The sequence below is a fragment of the Platichthys flesus genome, chromosome 10, assembly GCF_949316205.1.
Source record: "Platichthys flesus chromosome 10, fPlaFle2.1, whole genome shotgun sequence".
Taxonomy (NCBI): Eukaryota; Metazoa; Chordata; class Actinopteri; order Pleuronectiformes; family Pleuronectidae; genus Platichthys; species Platichthys flesus.
Genome location: NC_084954.1, coordinates 17623458 through 17646614, shown reverse-complemented (window position 1 = coordinate 17646614; position 23157 = coordinate 17623458). Strand labels below are relative to the sequence as shown.

Below are 23157 nucleotides of genomic sequence, written 5' to 3'. Positions count from 1 at the left end.
TGTCTCTATGTAGTAGGATGATTTCAAAGTAGACTTGCCTACATTTTTTTAGATTAAAGCTGCACTGGTCAATATTTTTGCAAAGACAATGAATTAAATGACCATGTACCATGTGAAGAGGACACATACAGTGACAGTGTGATCACCTGACACTGCTGTACATTGTGTATTGTTTTGGTTTGGTGGCTATCCTGCTTTGGTCCACTCCCACCACACTCATCTACCTCATTACTACACAAAAGGTAACACAACCTCGGCTTCTATTACTATTTGTCTCTATTAGCAGGATCCTGCAAAAATAAAAGCAGATTCAAAAGATTCAGGATTACTTCTTTTTTTACCACTTTCTGTAACATTGTGTGTTTGGATATTTTTTGTGAAATTCTCATGAGATACTGCGTGGATCTTAAAAATAAAGAATCAGGCATATTTAAGGGATGGATATCTATGAGTTTGGACAATTTGGGTGCAGCTTGATTCAATTTAAGGGGACTGTTGGGCCTTGGCGTGGGTAGGTGCTGCACTTAGTGCCATAAAAGTTTCAAGCTGCAGCAGGCAGCTGTTTCCAGTGTGCCCACTTTGCAGTGCCAGCCCTTCAACAGACAGCAAACAGACACAGTTAGTAACTACCTGGTGAGTATAGCTGGCTGCAGAAGAGATAGACCTTTCCCTCAGGAGTGAGTTGAGACCAAATCAGAGCTAAAAGAAGAGTGAGACAGTGAGAATGAATATATCAGACTCCAGACACCAAACCACAAATAAATACTGATGTTACTCAGGCCCTGAATATAACTGTATTAATTATTACTTATTTGATTTCGTTTCAAAGTAATAACTCTGAATATGGCCTTATGCATAGATCTTTTTGATGCCATCTTTGTGTTTGTTAGTTTTCCTCATAATAAACATGATCACCATGTTCTCAGTGTATGTAAACATGTTTGCTCTGCTTTCATGTATGTGGGATGATATTCAGCGACCTACCGTTAAAGCAAGGCACCACAGCAGCTGCAGCTTGTCTCTAATTGTCGCTTCGGTTTAAGGAGCATCTCGGCTTGTTACCGCCAACCCACAAACACACACACAAACGCACACGGTCACAGGAAAACACATCATCCTATGGAATCTATCTTCCCCCAAACACTAACCCACTGAGTAGCAGCTACTTAAGTGAAGCATCATCTTCCCTCTAGTCTGTAATAAGGGACTGGCAGAGTCGAAACCACTCTGTTTGAAACGAATGCCAAGATGCCATCGTATGGGAATGATTAGCCAGGAGCTGTGGAGGGCACAATGTTCACAGCCCCAGTGCATGAGCTGGGGGTGTGCTCTCACAAATAATGCTCACATACACAGTCCATACCCATGCATACAAATAAATGATGGCACACAGAGGTGCAGGAAAGCAAATATAAGCCCACACACTGTGCTCTACTTGAGCTTGATTGCCAGGCTTTCTTTTGCAATGGTAAATACTGTTGATGCCTCATCCATCTCTCTACATGCATCTGATAGGACTGGACTTCTTTACAAGGACTCTGTCGCTAGACACAACTTTAAATCATCATAATATTCTTACATCATGATGTCTTAATGACGTTTTAATGTGCTGTAGTTCAGGTTTTTCAAGGTGAGAAGCTGCATGTTGGAGATTATCTTATTAAAGGAAATGCAGTTAGTCAGCCTGGTCCAGGACCAGTGATCCGCGTTGAGGAGGTGCATATTTATTTATTATTTCAATGCATAAGCTACATTATAATTTCTTAAGCATTATCTGGAATAACTTCTCCCTCTGTTTACTTTTCCGTTTTGCTACATGACACACTTTGGGACATTGCACCACGTTTATTCTGTCCTAATAAGACATGCATTGAAGTGGGTACGGGTCCATCTTGCAACCATTCAAACTAAATACACCAGCCAAAAAGGTTCGCAAGGGAGAAGGCTGCACCCACCCGCATCCAGGCTGAACTCCTCTGACACAGAGCACACCTTTTTGATTAACTGCCAGGCCGGCGCTTAGAGACAAAGGTGTAAAATGCTGGCAAAGACTACCGAAAAAACAGGTTTCTTTACTTTGCCGCTGGAGCACTATCTGTGTTTGCCTTTTTGACTCTACATGTTTTGAAATGTGCTTGGTTGCAGCAAAATGATCTGTATCAAAACAGCAGGACTTTACTGTACCTCACTGCTTTCAGAGTTGATGAAGCATGTGTGTGTGTGTGTGTGAGTGTGTGTGTGAGTGTGCGCCTGCACGCACATGTCAGCAAGTGTCATCATCAACCATGGCAAATGACAATTCCACTGTGACACTTTTATTTTCATTTATACCTCATCTCATGAACCCATCCAAGATGAAGGAGGACAGTGGTGACAGAATTGTGGGAAACTCATTGACAGGAGCCTGAAGAACCACTTTTAAAAGCATCATTTTGCTAAAAAGGAGGAATGCGATGAGATTTGCATGAATGCAAACTGTTGAATAAAGAGAGAAAAGGAAAAAAAGAGTGTTTGTGACTTTACTGTTGAGAGTTTAAATGTCTTGCATGCAGATCTTAAGTCCATTTCCATGTGTCGGACTCCTGCAGTACAGTCGTTTGCTTCCTACGGGTTGAAACCACAGCTATGTCAGTTAGAGCTAAAGACAACACATGGACCAAAACAGTGCTTTCAAAAAAGAAAAAGAGTTAACAGCTCCCAAACAAGCCCATGCAGTCAATCCGTTGGTTTATGTTTACTGAAAATACTTTTCTGTCAAGGAAACTGTTTCACCTGCACCGTATAACTGTTTTGTTTGAAAGAAGACGTGGCAGCTTCCCTAATAGATCACAATGTGAAAGATTGCCACATGCAGCAGTCTTCAGAAAGCATGTGTTTCCGCCTCACAGATTAATGGTTGTTATTGCCTTCAAGGGAAAAAGATCCTCTGCATTTCCATTGTAAAGTTTGAGAGGGGGAAACAGAAGTGGCAAACAGGATTTCAGTTTCAATGAATGTTATGTGTCATATACCATGAAATGAAACAAAAAAAAAGAAAGAAAGATTACATTTGGATAATGTCCCTGCCTTTGAGAGAAGAAATGGATGTGATATCATGAATATAGTTTTCTGTTACTGTAAACCCACGTGAAATATTCCATTTGTCATACTGTTGCCAGCTCCAGGGTCCTCGATAGAGTGCGTGTGTTCTTACTGTTAGATCTAGACAACCAAACAAACCACAGAACTATATAAACCCTCTGGTCAGTATATAATGATAGCATTTCTAGTTGCTATGCACTTTCTTGCATTTAGAAATAATAAACCCATAACAGAATCAAAATATCATTAACAGAAAAGAGGAGTAGATATTGGATAAATGTCAGGTCATGACTGGCTAATGTGTGTATGATCTAGGTAGGAAATACAACTGAAAAGCATTTCCTCATTCTAAATATGTAGCTCAGAAAGATGTTGGTTTCTGTACAACCTTTGCTCTTGGCTTCCAAGTGCTGCCAGTTGCAGCTTGATAAGTCACAGGCAACATGACCGAACAGCTTTAACTGCTCTTCTTCTATTGTCTGGACTAATTGAGTCAAATGACCTACAGTGTATTTGTCTTAACATGCAACATATAGTAACAACTGGTGCTCAAGGTGATGCACAAAACTGCTTTTCTTTTTTTTTTGCAACAAAGCTGACCTGAATTCTGTTGAGACAGCCTATAGTTTATATCATTTTAATGCCCACGAGCTGCGACCCTCCAATATGGCTGCTGGAGAGCAGGTTACACCACCTGAAACCTACGTAAAAGAAAAAAAAACGCTTCCTCTTTGAAGTTCTCTAAATCCTGCAGGGGTTCTGCAGCTTACGCTCAGCCATGCGTACCTGCCTGACGGCGTCTTGAACCCAATGATTGGTGGCTCGCTGCACAGGGCCAACGCCAACTTGTCAGCGGCGATCGTCTGAAAGGATGTGTTTCCTTCTCACAGAGCCCCTGCACATTGTGTAACACTAAAATCCCAAACACACACACATGCACACACACACACACACACACACGCACACACAGTCTAACTTGACGGAATGCACGGTTGCATGTTACACCATTGGATACCATTTGAAACACATGCTTTCCAAACCCTCACACGATCCCTTCATGAATGCTCGTGCTCTGTGTGGGTGGACTATCTGTTGAGGCTCTCCTAATATTATTATGCATGGAATTTTACAAGTTGTGAAAATGTTAGCTGGGCACACAAGGACTAGTGGGTATCAGGGGGAGTATTTAGATGTTTTGTGCTGGGTCAAATTTTTTTTGTCAACGTAAGAACATTGCTGTTATGCTTGGATAGATTTCAAGTTGCATTTTTATGAGAACCTCAGTGCTCGTTTTTTTGAGCTTTTTTTTTCATGCAGAACATCCACGGTACTGTATAATGCCACTCAGTCTTCAATTCAAACTTAACCACCCTCTTGAGGCAGCAAGCATAATCATGTACACCACACACGTACGTGCAACTCCAAACAAGTAACCAGTATTTTCCGTGGCATCAAGGAATGCACTGGAACAAACATGATACATTCTCCTGAAGGCCACCATGAAACCAGTTGGTCTTCTTGCTTCTCCGTCTGAGCTGCTTTGGGGATGTAGGCCTCCTGGTATAGGCTATATTTGAAGGGGGGAGGGGGGGGGGGGCATCCAGGGTTCAATGGAAATACCAGAAACAGAGTGACACTCATAAGCTGAAATTGGAGATGGGGTCAAAGCCACCAGCCCCCACATCACCCTGACCCTCTCAAACACAAACACATATGGATCCGCATAAATCAGCTGATAGTGAATTAGTGTTCCTCATGGATTCGGGTAATGACTTGTGATCGATCACTTGTGTACTTTTACAACAAATCTTCCAGAGATCTTTATATTTGTACGGTGCAGATTTAAAGTGGGATAAATAAAACTGCAACCACAACAACAACAAAGGTTGCCTAAAAACTACAGATGCAACAGGTGCAATATGATGCCTGTTTGCCCTGTGTGCTTGTATGAGAGCTTGTGGTTGAATGCAAAGTGGCATGTGCCCTGAGGATTCTTCCACTGAGTATATATTTACCCCTTCTTTATGCCACATCACAGGCAAAACACACACACCGAGAAGAAAAATGCAGGTCTGGTTTGGACTCTATCATTTCTCATTTTAACACACTCTGGCTTCTCTGATCCGTCATTTCCAAAACATAGAATTTAGAACATTGGCTTAACTCTTGGTTATATTCTTTGCTAATTTTGGTCATATTCTGTTTATAATTCAACATTTTTATCAAGATAGAATGGTCGGTAATGCACCTTGACATTGGCTGCCACCTGCCAATAAAGAAGAAGAAGAAGAAGAAGAGCTATAGATGATTTGGACATGCCATTTTTTTTATATTGCCAGATCAGGCAGTTGGTTGCACCTATTTGCATTGTGAGTAAGTGCCATGGGTCTACTGTGCAGGGAGTGTTCTACAGCACTGAGAATAACCCTCTGTCAATATGTGAGTCACTGAACCTGCTGTGGTCTTTTGTCTTTAATTTACAAATCACCTGCAGAGACGAGAAGAATGAAAACATCGGGAGAAAATCCCTGTTTTATTCTTGTGCCTGACAATGTGTTTAATGTTATTATAATCCCTGCCTCACCCACACACACACACACACACACACACACACACACACATACAGGCATTTTGTCGGAAGCTGAAGTTATTCGACACCGAGGAATCATCTTCACAGCCCTAGACGATCTTCGACAGGATCCGTCGCCCAGCAACCATCTACAACAAACTGTACAGACCTCAGCACCGACAGCGATGCTAACGTTAGCTTAGCGGCTAACTCAGGATGTGAGGAAGGAACCAAGCTGAAAACAGTTTTCCTAATTAGAGCGGGAAATGGTGAAACAGACGATACAGATATTCGGTCGCATTAAACCCACAAAGAGAACGCCAGCGGTGAGTTCGCAGCTGAAATGCAACTTTTGAACACAACTCTGTTTCTATTGACATCAATGCTAGTGTTGCTAGGATGTGCGGCAAATGTTAGCGTCACACAAACGAGGCCTTGTTGGTTACAAAGCCCGCAAGGTCCCATCGCGTCTATTAACACCAACCTACTGCATTCAGCCACCAGGTGGCGATCGAGATGATTTGGCGTCAATTTTGGCCAGCAGTCATGTCGTCCATCTTTATATAAAGTTTACTATTAGTAAAGCGCTTGTTGTTGACAAAAAGTTTGATACCATCCGTTAAATTATTACAGTGTGTAACTCTATATTAAAGACATTAAGGTGAGACTGGCTGAGCTCTGGTTAAATCCACTGTCCTGGAGTGTCAGTCAAACAGTGACAATCCAACCTACTAGTAGTTATTTTTCCAATAACATACTCACAAGCCGACTCTTTTTTTACTTGCTATCAGATATGAGATTTCCTCATTGGGCACATATGTCCCAAAAAGCCCGGAGAAGGGCTTTTTGGGACATATGTGCCCAACACAGTGGTGTTTCCAAACAGAAACACCACTGGCAAACAGAAACACCACTGGCAAAGTAGGTTCCTCTCACTGAAGCTCTGTTTAATGTCTGAGCAGAGCAGCTGAAGGAAGCAATAATTAAATTACTTTGAGTGTTTCAGTTGCACTTTAGCTTCGGCCGACAGATTACAGCAAAATGCAATGAGCTACCACCTCCTCCTCCGGGCTTTTTGAAGTTGACTCTGTTTGATGTGAAGAAAGCAGTGGCGAGGTGGTGAGAAATCGATACTGCAGGTAGGCCGACAATGAAAAACAATCTGATCATTGAGGTCTTATTGTATCTTTTATCGCTCTGACCCTGGGGCTTGTAATTGCATCAAGGTCCATTGAAAACGTCTGTCAGAACATACTGTGTGTCTAAGCCCCGAGCAGGGGCTGTTTAATTTGAACCACATCAACCTTACTTTAAATGTCCTTCCCTGCTATAGGGAAATCTATATTGGTTTACAGTTTCAACTGTCTACCCTAAGGCTTTGGCTTTGGGTTTGGCTTTGGTAAGCGGAGGTTAATTTGCTTGTCTACATTGTTCAGTGAGCATTTTTGGATGTTCAGTTATTTTTCTTGCCATAAGATTTATGATCATAATAATATACAAACTTCTTATTTAACATTTTGGAGCCTGCAGTACACATACCAGAAGTGACCAAGTCATATTTAAAACCTGACATGTATCGTCCCCGTGTTTAATTCGGACCACGTCTATGGTACCACATACATATCAACACACAAATCATAGATTATATAGTAGACTTGTCATTAAATACAGCACTGTGGATGGATGCTTGTTGCCGTTTCTGTTGTCCTGTTTTATTGACCGGCATTCTTCCACTGTGGTTTTGAATGTACTGTTGTCTCTGGCTCCCTCAGGTGTATTCTGTGGACAATGAGGAGAAGACAGGTGCCTCGCTGGAGTTCACAGTGCCAAGAGACTTAGCTGATGGCTTTGTTAACAACAAGAGGGAGTGCTACAAGTTCAGGTAGAGACTGAGACTGAGGGTACAATTTTTTACATTTGATTCATCTCCCGAATCATTTGTTCTATCTAATTAAACCGTTGGGATCTTTGAAGTCCACCATACTGATTTACATTGTTTTTTATATCCGGCTATACTTAGTAGCGATTGAAGTGCAAACCTTTATATCTGCTTTTCCACATACCTTAGAGGGATCTCTATATCCTCTTTTATGTTATAAAAACACCAGCACCAGACTAATTACAGATAAATAAAAAAAATATAACTACATATCCACATGTAGTGTCTTTATATCTGTATAATTAGCCACAGTCTTAAATGAATGTACATCACCAGAGCAATGAATGGCATTTCATTTCACTCATGGTTAAGTTTTAGTCCACAGGAGTAATGTAAATGTAGATAAAGAACAAATACTGATAAAGCAAGATATGTCATCCACCCGAATTTGAGGGTTGCATAAAAACTTTTTCCCATGAATAATTCATCCAGCAGTTCTGTCAGTGCAGAGCCAGAACATCTGTTTAATGCTGTTGGTGAAAGCTGCAGCCTTATATACACTCTTGGCAGGGCCCATGCCACGCTTCCAAGCCCTAAATTCACAGTCAGGGAGTCAGACTGCAGCGGACACAGAGAGCCTTTGAAAACCACAGAGTCTTGTAATAGCCGGTGGAGGTTCCCTTGTGCCATTATAGAAATAAAATTTCCACTTTTAACAATCTCCATGGGCGGATTTCTCTTGCATCTCTCTCATCTTTTTCTGTGGGATAAAAGCACGTCGGGGTTGGGACTGCTTTAGAAAACAGAATGACTAAACTTCTCTTTATTCACTTGGGAAATGAAGTTGACTCTTTTTGTGCCTATTCAGTACGGCTGCGGGTAACTGTGGAGAGCCTCGGATGTTTGAGATAAACCAGCAACATATACTTTGACTATATGTTATATGGTAGTAAATTAGTTTAAAGTGTTATGCTCCTCCTTGTTGTGTTCTGTCAAAGGTGTAATGATGACCCTGTCTTTGTTGTTTTCTCTTTTGTCCAGATACCAAAAAGTGTTTGATCAAGCAGTCAAACAAGAAGAGATATTTCAAACCATCGCCAAACCAGTTGCAGACAGGTAAGACCTTAATGACATTGTACTATTCAGCTGAAAGATGTAGACACATGATTGTTGAATGCCAAGTAACATATAATGAACCCTTTGTCAACCCTTACAACGTCAACACATTATCCTGCTTATAAATTAGAAATGATCACTGACCTCTTGTGCCCAGCAGTGCTCATCTTTCCATGTTGTGGTCGGGCCACACAGGCTTTACCCAGCCCTGTTGACAGGAAGTCAGTAAAGCTCAGCTTTCTTTAAGATGGAAATGGAGGGTGTCAGTGATTTTTGGCATGATTTACATACTTAAACCACTAAGTGGACTGAGCTGGCAGGCAAGATGGCACGCTGTGCCATTGTGAGTGTGAGAACATTTACCAGCCACAACACAGAGCTGTAGGATGCTGTAGCTGCTTACTCATTTTGAGCTGTTCAATTATTCATGCACAAGGATTCATTAGATGAACCTACAGAAACATCAGGCCTTCAGACCAACTGTGTAAAGTAATTTGTTAATACCACTGAATTTATTAAAAATGAGTCGAACACAAGGGTCTCAATTAAATTTGGAATCTTAAATTTGTCTATAAATGGATTCAACCAATATATTGGACTGACTTGATTTGCAGGTAAACTAAGCACATTTTCTTACTTATTATCTATGGTCACTTTACCCAATTGATCCAGTTATTTGATGGTTGATTGAATAAAGCAGAAATTTCCATGTCATCCATTTCTACCAGATGTGTATCGATAACTCTCACTTCTGTTAAATCAAAATGTTTTTACTATGGACCAAGTGTATTATGTTTGGCATTTACATTTCATGCTTTTCATCACCAATTAGCATAATTGTGCCTCAGTGATGAAATTCAATTCAATGATGCTTCACCCCTGAAACTTGGAAACACAACATTAAATGCATTTCAACAGAAGTAAACTCTTAATGTCTCTAACATATTTTCCCACCCTGCCCGAACATCTAGTCTAAATCAGGACTGACATCCAAAAGAGAAAACAGCAAACAGAGCAGGATTTACTGGGAACTTCATATGTTGATTGAGTCACGTAACCCAGGTTCTTCCTCTCGCTGCCTCCACGCTGTCCCCATGTCTCAGGTTCACCCCAGCATCTTCACAGCATTCCACTCCAGGCTTCTTAGTCACACTACGGCCTATTTGTGGAGCCTCACAAGTGCTTTGCATTATCAGTGTTGTTAGGAGACATATAAACAACATGGTGAGATGTCTGGAATTGACCTGATTCACACAGGCTCACACGGGTTCACTGACTTAGGTATTCGGTTGCCCTCCCCAGACAACAGTTCCCCCCTTTGTTGTGACAGATGGTATACATCAGGTTAAAAAGTTTCAGCCACAACCAGGTTATATCTTATCATATCATAATGTCTGCAGCCTTAAGGACACTAGTCCCATGGAGCCATGGCCCGTCTATTGTCCCTATCAGACATTTCTTACTGAAACCTCAAATCCTAAGCTTGATCCCTGTTTAGTCACTGATGTTGTAAGTTTTTTAATTAAATTCAATTTTATTCGCATTGAGCCAATCAACAACATACAGTGTCAGACTGCTTGTTTAAGGTCAATATTATACGGAGAAATACAACAATTTCCACATTGAGTGAGTATTTGGTGACCAAGGATAAATCTCATGCCTTGGTGCAGAAATCCTCTACAGAATTAAATGTGGACTGACACAATGTTTTTCCTCAAGCCCCTGTACTCGAGAAACATTTATTCAGGTTTAGTCAAGAGTGACTCTGGATCGCAGCAGTCACTGCACCAAGACTCCGCTTCATGCACACAGGCGCCCTATCTTCTCAACTACCAATAACTGTCAGGTTGTTGTTTTGGTTGGGACTCAGTCATACTTTACGCACAGTTTAGCCAAAAGCTCTAACTCGTTTACTTACGCACTAGTCTCTGTCTCTGCTGTGGTGTAACCCAAACCAGTCATTCCTACCCCAAAACAGTAGTTCAAAAACAAACCAGCATTAATGTCGCCAGGAGACTAAGAGCCAATGTAATGATGTCGGCCTGGCAAAGCAACCCCTCTATCTTCAGTTTAATTCCATTTCACAAGGCTGTGAAACCTGCAGCCCAAATTCAAAGAAGAAACCGGGTCTGTCTAGTTTTATCTGTAGCAGTGTTACCTCAGAAAGATTGGACGCACTGCTTCTCATAGAGAGACCATTGATCTTCTGGATGAAAAGTTGCCAATCTCAAGGAAAATTGAGGTGTAAACAGGAACAAGCACTGGGGAACACCCAAGCCTCGGTGGAAAGGCCCAGCCCGCATCATTAGTACCCATTTTAAACCGAACACTGAGTCTGTGTCCTTTCCCCCCCTGCTGCCAATCAGTACCATGACTCATGCTACATTAACTGGTCAGCCAATGGCAAGTTTACTGACCACTGTTCTCATGCGTGGATGTAGTGCTTTGAAAAAACGGACAAGTCGATTTTTCCTCTCACCGTTCTCATGCAGGGTGTGGAGCACACAGGAAGGCAAACCCACACACCGCTCAAATACTGGGTCGGCAGCTCCGTTAGAATAAGCAAGAGGCTTAAATTTGTTTATAATTCATCTTAAAAAATAAAGTGTGTGAGATATCCTTTTCCTGGCAGTTGGCAGCTCAGTTGTATTATGACCTTTTATCCAAGCTTGGGTGTCAAAGAACCTACTCCAGCCCTGTGGAGAGTTTGGCTGTGAGACTATTTTAATATTTCTCCCTGGTTTGTTTCCAACGCTACACAACAGAGGGGCTTTTTCTATGCCAATTTAATCTGCCTCTTGGGAATACTGTCATTTTAGATTTAAGTTCAAACGTAGCGAGATACCATTGGTTTCCATTGACTGGTGCACGTGCAGAAAGGCAGCCCACTGCCAAACCAACATTTAGCGGGCCCCTGTCCACTTGAGCGGGTTTGGGCTCCTTCCTTCACTCCGAGACATTTCTTCCTCCCTGGCAGATCGTCTGTCGCCATAGCAGCTCTCCGCTCTCTGCCATCTATTCCTGTGGATTTGAAGTGTCAGATTCAATTCACTCAGACCCTCGCAGGGATACACTTGACACTCATGAGCACTGTGGCAAATTATATTACAGTGATGTCATTGGAGGCACATGATACAAACAAGCAACGGTTTTATTTACAGACAGATGCATTTTTGTCTCAGCAAGTCATAACATATTGATGCTGTATTTCAGCAAGTCATAACATATTGATGCTGTATTTTAGCCTGGGCTTTTCTTTGAAGTCTTGATAGTGATTTTTATCTATAAGCCCACTGTTGTCTGGTTCCATATGTTGACTCTTCTTTTTAAATACCAGTTACATCAAATGTCCTACTTGTGAAAAGAGAATCGTAAAATAGTAATTTTGAACAAAGTATAGAAATAAGGAATATATCTATAGATAATTGAATCTGGTTTATATAAAATAAGATAAATAAATAATATACAATGTCTATTCTTGGTGTGGTTTGTATTCATAAGAACATAATGTTTTCATTGTTCATGAACTGATCTGTGTGTGTGTGTGTGTGTGTGTGTGTGTGTGTGTGTGTGTGTGTGTGTGTGTGTGTGTGTGTGTGTGTGTGTGTGTGTGTGTGTGTGTGTGTGTGTGTGTGTGTGTGTGTGTGTGTGTGTGTGTGTGTGTGTGTGTGTGTGTGTGTGTGTGTGTGTGTGTGTGTGCGTGCGTATGTTTGTTGGTCTACAGTGTATTAGCTGGTTATAATGGCACCATATTTGCCTACGGGCAGACAGGCAGTGGGAAGACCTTCACCATCACAGGAGGGGCCGAGCGTTACAGCGATCGAGGCATTATTCCACGCACCCTATCCTACCTGTACCAATGCTTCTGCCAGGTCAGTACCTGCAGCAACATGATTTGACTGTTGTTAGAAAATTAATGTTCCAGTTTAACTGATTAACAGTGACCACATACAGCGAATCAAGCAAACTGTACATTAGTATCTGTCTGGATTCTTTCTACCATCATTTATTTTCCTTTTAAACATTTTCTTATGCCTAATCTGATCCGTATGTGCATGTATTTGCTCCACAGGACAGCAGCATGGTTTATACCGTACACATCTCCTACCTGGAGATCTACAACGACACAGGATATGACCTTCTGGACTCCAGACAGGAGGCCTCTCGACTGGAAGACCTACCGTCAGTGTTCTTCCTCTTTGCTTTTTTGCTACAGACACTTCAGGAATGCTGTCAGCTCAGAAAATGTCGACAGTCTTACAGTGCAGTGTATATTTCACTACTGATAATTTCATGCACGGGTGCGTGTGTTATTTTAAAGTTGAGAAGACCAATCACCACTGGGTCCATTATTCTCCCAAACACTTGTGGGTTTAGTTGAGCCTTTTTCCCCCGCAGCCATTTGTCAGCCTGGCCTGGAGTCACTGTGTGGTGAAATGTGGAGTCTCTTGTATTTACCACCCCACTATGAACTGCCAACCGACATAATGGGACTGTGGGACAGCAATGGATGTGGTCAACCTGGTGGCAGACTAGGCCATTGGAGTGGAGGGCAAGAGGGTCATATGGAGAAATAGCTTATATTCATAGCCGCTCACCGCTGCAGCTGCTCTGAGGGAAATTCAATTTTATATCCATCTACCTCTTATTTCCCTGATTTCATGCCATTCTTTCTGATTCTCTCTTTGCCTTTCCCATGTCAATGCCACCTTCTCTGTCTGTCTGTTCATTCTGTGTCATCCTGCTATATTTCCAGCTTTTTCTTAGTTTTTATCAATCTATCTTTGCAACTACAAATTGCATATATCCAGTGGTTTGTCAGTCCATAATCTTGATGTCACTCATATTTTACCTGTTGTCATACTCATTGCTTTTTTCATCTCAAATTTGACTTTGGACTTCCAGTACATCATTTTTGGTGTTTGCTCTTTCTTGGACCAGTTCCATTTAAGTTTTCTCTGTCTTCTTACAGAAAATCCAGCTCAAGGTTTAGATGCCCACAAATCACAGTCTGCTGCAAATAGACAGTGCCCGTCGTTAACCATGTTGTGGCCACACTTGCTGATTCAAGGAGAAGCTGAGGCAGTTACAAAGTCTCTCTCTTTCACTGCCTTCAGAATCAATCACTTCTTTTTGATATTCTTGCATTCATTTTTCCCCCCTGGTTCACTTATTGTCTCCGTCTGTGCTTTATTACCATTATGCGTTCACCACTCCACCCTCTGTATGTTCAAAAGTCTGTTTTGTGAATACATTTAAATGGATCTGTATAATTTATTTTACATTTGTATAAAAATACAACAATTAGATCCTATTTAGGGTTGATGGGGCTGGTTGGGAAAATAACCCTCCTAGGTCTTTAATCACACTGAGACTAATACTGCTTTATCAAACGACCTCAATTACCTACACATGTTGACACAATTACCTACATGTGTTCCCGAGTCACTCCGCCCTCTCTGACATCTCGATCCAGTAGCCAAACTGTCACAGCCCTGGTGGTATGATAGAAGTGATGTGGCAAGATCACAGGAGTCTATTCATAGCCAACTCCTCCAGCACACTGTGTTTCATGGGGCCTGTTGCAGCTTCAACTCAATCACCTGTTTGTTTTTAAAAGCAAGCCCTGTCTGTTATCACGTTATGAACCCCCGGACAGATAAAGCGCGTGTCAGCCCGGGTCGCAGCCCACGCCGACTTGCAGATGGGGTTTGTTTGGATTCAAAGCCGAGCGAGGCCAAGTCACTTTGAGGAAAATATATGACATACCAGACATAATTAGTAATAGTCTTGTAATTGCCTCAGTGTTGGATTATTTGGGTTTTGACTGAATTTGACTTAATTTTTTGTTTTCATAATTTGAAGTTAATTTATTATGCTGGAATTTCCTGTAGTGAAGTTTTTTTTTTTTTTTCTTACTTTTTCCAGAAGGGTAATGATTATGGAGGATTCAGACCAGAATGTTCATCTCAGGAACCTGTCGCTGCAGCAGTCATCCAATGAGGAGGAGGCTCTGAATCTACTTTTCCTGGGAGACACCAATCGCATAATTGCAGAAGTAAGAATTTCTTCTCTACACAGGAGAAATGTTTAATATGACCTCAACTTTGAAGTCGCGCTACATCAATGATTTGGTGGTTTTAGTCAGGACTCTAAACAGCAACCACTCCCCAGGGTAAATGGCATAAATGTTATTTTTTGGCCATGAATGGAATTGGTCATTCTAAAAGCTACCTTAGGACCCTTCTAAAATATTATTTTGGTCCCCTGTGGTCCCGTTTACCATGTGTTTTCTTGTAAAACCAAGCATTCTCTCTGTAATTTCTGTTTATGTTGGGTTTTTTTCTACTCTCAGACACACAGGCTCCCCATGCTGATGAGACATGCGGTGGGCCAGCTTTTGCTTTGCAACCTGAGGTTTGGAGCAAAAGGCCTGAGCTCACCTTGTTTACTCTTGTTGCCGGATTGTATGTAAATAGCAGACAGTAAAAGTGAACGGGTATAATCAGGTTTTCAGTCCGAGATTTGCTTTTTCACTTCTGACAAATCGCTTTCTGTTGTGGCTGCAGGATTCTTCCATTAAACAAAATCAGTGCAAAAGAAGTGGTTTTGGGACGTAAGATGAAATTTGGAGATGGTTTAAGTAGATAGTAGCATGTCACTGTACTTGTAGTGCATGAACACGTGCATCACAAGTAATTCACATATTCCACAAAAACACAGGCCATCACCAAAACAACATTGCATTTGTTTTGTTTTTCCTTGAGAATACACTTTAACACCATAGTCCACTGTTGTAAAATCCAGAGGATATGTTTTAGTAGAAACACATTCATGGATCTTACATTTGTTTATCAAGGCGTTGCAATGCTCAGCAGGGAGCCCCCAGCGTAGTCCACCCACTCAGAGACTTTTGTGTACTCAAAAAAAGTAGATTTCCCTTGAGTGTGAAGCAAACAAAGAACCACGGTGAATAATTTAGCACTGCCAGAATCCTCCCAGAAGTCCCTGCTCCTCGTGGACCTTCGATAAAGTTAAAGTAGTACTTTCTTTGTTCTCCTGCTCACAGCCATGTGGACAAAATATGACACATCCATTCACGCAACACTCTGCAGACCATGAGCTCACTCACTCTGAGACCTGGCAATCCCCTCTGCACTTTTATTGGACAGGAAATAAAATGCACCTTCTCAACTCTTCACCCTTCCTTTGGCCTCCCATGGGAAAAAGTTCCCCTCATCTGGTTTAATGTCTGCATCCTTGTTTCTTCTCTTCACATCTGCGGGTGAACAGCCTGGACTTCTTCCCTTCCTTCTACATCCTGAAAGCCTCTTGGCAGAAAATTCACTCCCAAAATCTTTTGAATCAGTAAACCTCTAATGGTTGCGGTAGCACAAATTGCCCCTTTTATGCTGCATCACTTTAACACTGTGTGTGGTCAGTATTGTGTCGATGTAAAACACATGAGAGTAAAGGAAGTGACTCCATTGAGGTTGTTTTGTTCTGTTGTTTTTCCACAACTAAGGAATATGTTAATGCTCCTTGTGGATACGGTTTCCTCTGTGGACATGCACACAGTATGTATACCTTTTAAATATGCATACTGTATTTTATCTGCTCTTGTCTATTTGTGCTGACAGTTATTCAAGGACTCTCCCAAAGATCCTTATCATTTTGGTGATATCAAAATGCATGAGTAAATAGGACACAATGACACATACTGTAAGAGACAATCCAGTCCTTCACTCCATATCTGTGCCTGTTTATTTTAATGTTATGTATGTGTGCTGCTTTTCACTCCCACTGATTTCTGCCACCAAGGAGGTTATTTTTTCACCCCTGTCCATTTCTTGGTTGTTTTGTATGTTTGTTGTTATCACGATTATGCCAAATCTACCATGAAACTACCATGGAAGGATGTGGTATCGGTCAGGAAAGAACCCATTACATTTTGGTGCAGATCTCTATCAGGGTTTTTTCTTTTGAACTTAGTGAGACAGGGCCGATTTTTTCCCAGGGAAAATAGTGTCATTGTAATATGTGACTTTATTTTCTTGGTGCATGTATTTACACCAAGCAATATACTAGTATTTCTTTTCCTGACTATACAGTGTATACAATTTCTCAAATACCACTTGACTTCGACTTGGGTCGTAGGGTTATATTACTGCTACAGTTTACAGTTCATTTTCTAAATGTTTTTTCGGAAGATCAACACAAATTTAAATGAATAGATTCTGAATCACGGACAACCTGGATCTCTAAATGTTTAAACACACTTGAGCAGATTAATGTTAAAGATGTCAAAATATTTATAAAGGTTTTCTCATGGTGTTTGGTGTGACTTGGTGTTAATAGGATAGAATCTTCCCTAAACTTGATCCTGTTTGCAGTCTTGTTAGGTATGTGATCAGATTACTTTAAGATACCCTGTGGAGCACACATGGAGGAAAGAGATGACAGCGGTGGGTTAAGATAGTGAAAGATCTGTCAAGAGCTGTCATGATCCTTACAGGCAGGTGTTGGCACATGTATGCCAACAACAAGTCAGGGTCAGAGCACCTTTGTAGAATGAATGACCAGGAATGTCTATGATGATGATGTTTTCATGCAGAGAGGAAAAGTGAGACATGTCCAGATCTGATCAGTTCCGATTCAAAAAAGGGAAAAGAATCTCGCAAAAACATATATATATATATATATATATACATGTAATTTATCATCTTGATAAGTATTATTTATAACCAGTTGTGTGTACATCTATGGCACAAGCAAGAAAACAGAAAGAAGTCTACGATCAGCGCGTGTCATTTCCTCTGTTTATTCTGTCAGTGAGGACCAAATGAGTAAACAATCCATCCTCCTCTAGCTAATAATGATTATTTGTGCAGAATGACTCATGCTCTAATTCTGTTTCTTCCTGGTCTCAAACCTGACTTCTGCTCTTTCAGTGACTATGTCAAAATCAACCTCAGCTTTCAGCCGCCACCATGTGTTTACTGCTCATCAGTTACACATGGTGCCGCTTTGATCTTCAAACCAGCACGAAAATAAAAGATTAAAAGGAAACCTGTTTTGGGTTGTTTGAATATGGGGACGCCGCAGCTGGATAATAAAATTCCTGTTTCCTATTTTTGGGTATCATAATTTCAGGGGATTTCAGACGACTCTAACACAAACCTTACTGCCTCCCAACAATTCTGCAGTATTGTCCTGTTCTGCTGACTGTTCTCTCACTCCTCTACTCTACATCTGTCGTCCCCAGACTCCCATGAACCAGGCATCGACCCGTTCCCACTGTATTTTCACTGTGCACGTGTGCAGACGGGAGCCCGGCTCAGACACCGTGCGCCGCTCCAAGCTCCACCTGGTGGACCTGGCCGGATCAGATAGAGTCAGCAAGACTGGCCTGAATGGGCAGCAGCTCACTGAGGCCAAGTACATCAACCTCTCCCTTCATTACTTGGAGCAGGTACTATACTTCTGAAACATGATTACAAGACTGAAATACATTTTGGCATGGAATGTTTTATTTGATCGTCTGAATGTTTCTCTACATGATATGTCTTATTTTGATGCATACCCTGCTGATATAGGCTTCCTATATTGTCAACTCACATGTTAATAATAATTCACTTTAAGTTAGATGTTTGACATTGATAAAAGGTAATCTTGCAACTACTGTATGAACAGCATGATGCTATTAGAAAGCGTAAATGCATCGTATTCTTTTTCAATTCTTTCACACCATCTTTGTCTTAATTTACATGGCATTGTTCTTCTAATTCCTCTCTTCCTCAGGTGATCATTGCTTTGTCAGAGAAGAATCGCTCCCATATTCCCTATAGAAACTCCATTTTGACATCTGTGCTTAGGGACAGCCTTGGGGGCAACTGCATGACCACCATGATCGCCACTCTGGCAGTCGACAGGAGGAACCTTGATGTAAGGGCAAAAATGAAATGATCTGATACATTTTCCTTTAGATTGACAAAGGTTGAGAAGAAATAGTGTTATTAGTATGTTGGCCTTGCTAGATTCGTCTGTCAGGAGTGAAGGTACTTTTTCAAAACCTCATCTGAATTTTGTGGCTATTTGAACCTAGAATTTAAATGATATTCATGAAGACATGAAACATTGTTTTGTTGTATATATTTTTTCTAGAAGTTGATGAAAAATGTAGATTCCCAGAGGAAAATGTATAATTTTTTTTTTTTATATCTCTTTTCTTAGGAGTCCATCTCTACATGCCGCTTTGCTCAGCGCGTGGCAGTCATTAAGAATGAGGCGATATTAAATGAAGAACTGGATCCTGCCTTGGTGAGACAGCCAGACACGGCTACAAATACCAATGCTGAGCCACAGTCACACCACAAGAGCATGACTTAATTTGCTGTTTCATTAGAGCCAGACCCTCCTCATAGCTTCCAGACCTTAAATTGATCAGCGGGTCAATAGCAGTGAGAATCCAGCTTCTAAATGTAACTAAGTATAACTCACCATGTGCTCAAGTGTCCTCTTAAGGTTTCAGATTCCTAGTTAGTTTTTCCAGTGTCAGACAATCTGCTACAAGCAGTTTTCAACCTTGTGAAATGTGGACCTCTGTCCATCTTGAGCTTCTTAGATTGCTCACAGGTTTTCTCTGCGTTCTCTTTCTTGTTTACATCGGTCCAAATCTATAATGGCTTATTTTTATTGTTTCCATATCTACCTCTTTATTAAATATCATATCATAAATCTCATGTCTTAGCAGTTAAGCCACATTATCCCTTAACAATAACCTCCCTCCACCACTTTCTGCCTTTAGTTCTTGTCAAATCATCTAAGGAGTTTATCTCCTATTGAAAGACTACACACTTTAATAAAGATAGGAAATAAACTCCATCACCTTCCTGTATTGAAGCATGCCAGAAAGCAGACCTGGTGGTTGTTGTAACAGCCCCTTGGGGAGAGATACAGTAATAAGCCATCACAGCTTTACATCCGCTTCCTCCCCTCACACCCAGAATCTGCCTCAGGATCAACTGCTACTGTATTACTGCTACTAAGACTTGGCTGGCCACTTGCAAACCCCACAGAGGTATTTTTAAGAGAGTCTGCGGCCGGCCCAGTAATTGTGACGGTGTCTGGTAGCTCCAACTTGGGTCCGGCACAGTTAAAGTTTCAGAAAAACCCAAACTCCATGGGCAAACTTCTTGTCTCTGTTTATGGCTTTTGAGTGTGTTTCTCATTTTGTTCATTGCTCCTGTCTCTCTGTCTCTACTTCTATATCTCGCCCTGGTTTGCTCAGAAAAAGCAAAGCCAGCAGTGCAGTCGACAGATTTGAATGATGTCATTTTTGTTGGCTTGGAGTGACACTTAGACTCCTACTTTTGCCCTAGCCATCCAAAGGCACACTCTCTATTAGACACGCCTACTGTGGTAATTGATTTGAAATCTGGAATTGGGTTTTTTACTTGCAGTCAGTGTTTGCTACATCATTCGGACCACACACTGCCTTGATGGTCCAATGCTGTAGCCTACAGGGTACAAATGGCAATTCTTCAAACCTGATGGGAAAGCGGCCAGACCGAACGAAAGGTTTAACAAGATTCTCGTGGAAAGAATGAGGTGTTGAAAGTGACCTGTGATCATGGAATCAAGGAATTCAGCTACAGTGACCACACCATTTATGGTTCTATCTCCTAGCTCCTCTGAGAGCGCTGAGGTCAATCTTAATCCTCCCGTGAGAGCAGGCTGCTGTCGTCATAGGAGAACTGTCAACAGATACTGTATCTTCAACCTTACTTTCAGCACCTTGCTATTCCTTTTATTTTAAGTTTATCAACTTGAGGATTGTGCGCAGGAGTTTGCTTTGATTTGAGTTTAATTATTGTCAAAGTCTCTGTAATCCTTAAGGCATCAGACAAGTTGATTTTAAGATCTTATGCAGTTAAGTGGAGGGTAATAGAAGGTTGTGCGACCCTACTGAGCTTGGGGCCTTTCCAAATTAAAAGATACACGGGTCAAATTGTGCTTGAGAAGGCAACTCTGATTAGTGATTTGTGCAAACCAGTGAGTCTAACAGAGGCCTACTCAAAGCCAACCATCTAAGTGTTTTTTAAGGAGACCCATTGTGCTTTTTCAGTTCCCCCCTTCCCTCTAGTATTTTATTTAGATTTTTAGACTATCTGGCAAGTTAAACTTGCGTACTGCTCGCCTAGTGGCTAGTCTTGCATGCCCCCTAACAACGGCAGGTCAATTATTAATAAGTTTCCTGATCATTCGAAAATGTAAACCTTTTCAATTAAAAAACTAAATTACAAACCTGAGCCTGATATGTCTCCTTTAAGACAGAAGGGAGTAAGTATTGCAGTGTAGTGCAATGCTCCGTGCATGGAACACAGCCCATGTGTTAAGGTGTAGAGGAAAATGATGCCTTAAAAATAAGACTCAAGGTTCCATGAGAGCAGCATGTTTGGCATTCAACATAATATTTACCATATGATTATGCGGCACAATCTGTGGTTAGTGCAGTGTATACAGTTTATTGTAGATTGTTTCTTGCATTGAGCGGATGCTAGGTTTTCAAGAAAAAGAGGGATGATCTGAAGGTAGGACTGTTTCTACAAGTTAGGTCAACGTTTAAGAGTTAATGATGTCATATTTTTATCTGAACGTTTACATACCAAACATGCAGTGTTGGTTTTCCATCACTATAACAATCTGCATGTTGCATTGTTGCACTGACATGGCTTTCCATATAGGACATGCTGACATCATCAGTCACATGTCCTGAGTCAGTTTTTATTCAGAGTGTCGGGAGACTGTTGCGGTTCTGTGGTACCAGTCTGGGCTTGGCGCTCTGAAATAGACTGCACCATTCTGCTGACCAACAACTAGTGGTCAGCTCTGGAGGATGCAGCTGGGTGACTTACATCAGACCGTGGCTTCCAAAAGAGAGATACAGGGAGCGGCTCTGGTGACGGATGGTCAGCTATGATACTCAATGTTGAAAAATATGATACAGGGCGGATTAAGGGTGAAATTTTGTTAAGTTAAGTGGCGCCCACCCAAAACCGCACTGTAGCTCTGTTTCTTCTCAAGAGCATCTCGAGTTGACAATGTCTGACTGGTTTTGTCTTTCCATTTGTCTGCTAGAAGTGGCGGCGCTTTCCTCGGTCTCAACGTTGACTTTGATTTGGTTTCACTGGCCTTTGGCTCCTTAGCAACCTAGTGTCAGAAGTGTCACTGTGTGTCTCTAGCACGCAGACACCATTTTCTTTTGTATCTGCTTTTTCCTACTGGGACAGTTCCAGTCTATCATTCTGCTTTAGTTTTACGCAGTGTGGTCAAATTGAGAGGTGATAGTTAAGTTGGATTTATCCTGAAGGAAGAAGTGGGTCATGTGAGAAAAAGAACAATTGCCGCTTGTTTCTTGGTGGTGGTGTTTTTTTTTTTGTGGTTTGATTTAATTTTATTACAAATGGTCTGGCATCTGCTCAGTAACTAAACCAACCATTGATTTTGGTGTTGGCCTGTTTTTCCCTGACATTACCATATCATTGTACATTTCTCTTTATATTTATTGTTCCCTTCTTTGAGAAAAGGAAAGTGTTCCAAGAAGATTTGGATTTGGCAAATACAAAGTTAACATCTCGAACAACAACCTGCAGTGAAATCAAGCTAGGGCGTTTAATTATGATAATCAGTCATGACAAATCCCCACACTGCTCTGGCACATTTAACCTCTTAAGATAAGCTATTATAATTAAATGTCAAACAAGGCCATAGCTGGTCATATATTCTGTACAGTGACAATGGCTGTCTCAGACCTATGTGTTTCACTGGTGCAGACTGAACTACACACACATTATTCAGTGAAATTATACTTTAGCCTGTTATTATCATGATTACGATTATGGACTTTGACAGACATCTTGCTGTTGCTAATGTGACTTACTGCAAATATAGCTATCTTAGTACTAAAAAGGAGCGTCTGGACTTGTTGGGATATTTTCATTTTTGTATAAATATATACAGTAACCAGATCCGGAGAGCGGTTACCAAGAGCACCCAGCCTGTTGGCTCAGTGTGCAGGGCTGCAACCAAACACGTGTGGACAGACAGCAGCGAAAGGTTTTAAGTGCTCTTTTTTTTCCGCCACTGTAGCTAATGCTATTTTATATTTTGTTTCCTGCATTTTCTCAATGGAGCATCCAGTCTGGATCCACTTAAATGTGTCTTCAAGATGCATCTGCAAGATAAGCCACAACATTTTTCTTAGAGGGATACTCTCATCAGTTGGCAGTAGCCAAATAGTGTCCGTCTGCACATGCTTGTGTCTGAGTGTCTGTCGGGCACTGCTCAAATGTGTGCATTTTTACATGATGTGTGTGTACAATCCTGTGTTGTGTGTTTATTTCAGCTAATAGCACGTCTGAAAAGGGAGAATGAGTCTCTGAAGGAGGAGCTGGCCATGGTGACAGGACAGCAGAGAGATGGCCAGCTAACTGTGGAGGAGATTCAGAAG

General features: G+C 41.3%; 1 protein-coding gene across 1 annotated transcript in view; it reads left to right on the top strand.

The window, feature by feature from the left end:
* Positions 1–5849: 5849 nt before the first annotated feature.
* kif6 (kinesin family member 6) overlaps positions 5850–23157 on the top strand; it is a 53690-nt gene continuing 36382 nt past the window's right edge. The window contains exons 1-10 of the mRNA XM_062396588.1: positions 5850–5976; positions 7423–7532; positions 8571–8645; positions 12370–12517; positions 12718–12827; positions 14574–14703; positions 17911–18117; positions 18447–18590; positions 18879–18965; positions 23053–23156. Coding sequence (XP_062252572.1) covers positions 5917–5976; positions 7423–7532; positions 8571–8645; positions 12370–12517; positions 12718–12827; positions 14574–14703; positions 17911–18117; positions 18447–18590; positions 18879–18965; positions 23053–23156 — 1175 coding nt within the window. The 5' untranslated portion in view covers positions 5850–5916. The remainder of the gene's footprint in view (positions 5977–7422; positions 7533–8570; positions 8646–12369; positions 12518–12717; positions 12828–14573; positions 14704–17910; positions 18118–18446; positions 18591–18878; positions 18966–23052; position 23157) is intronic.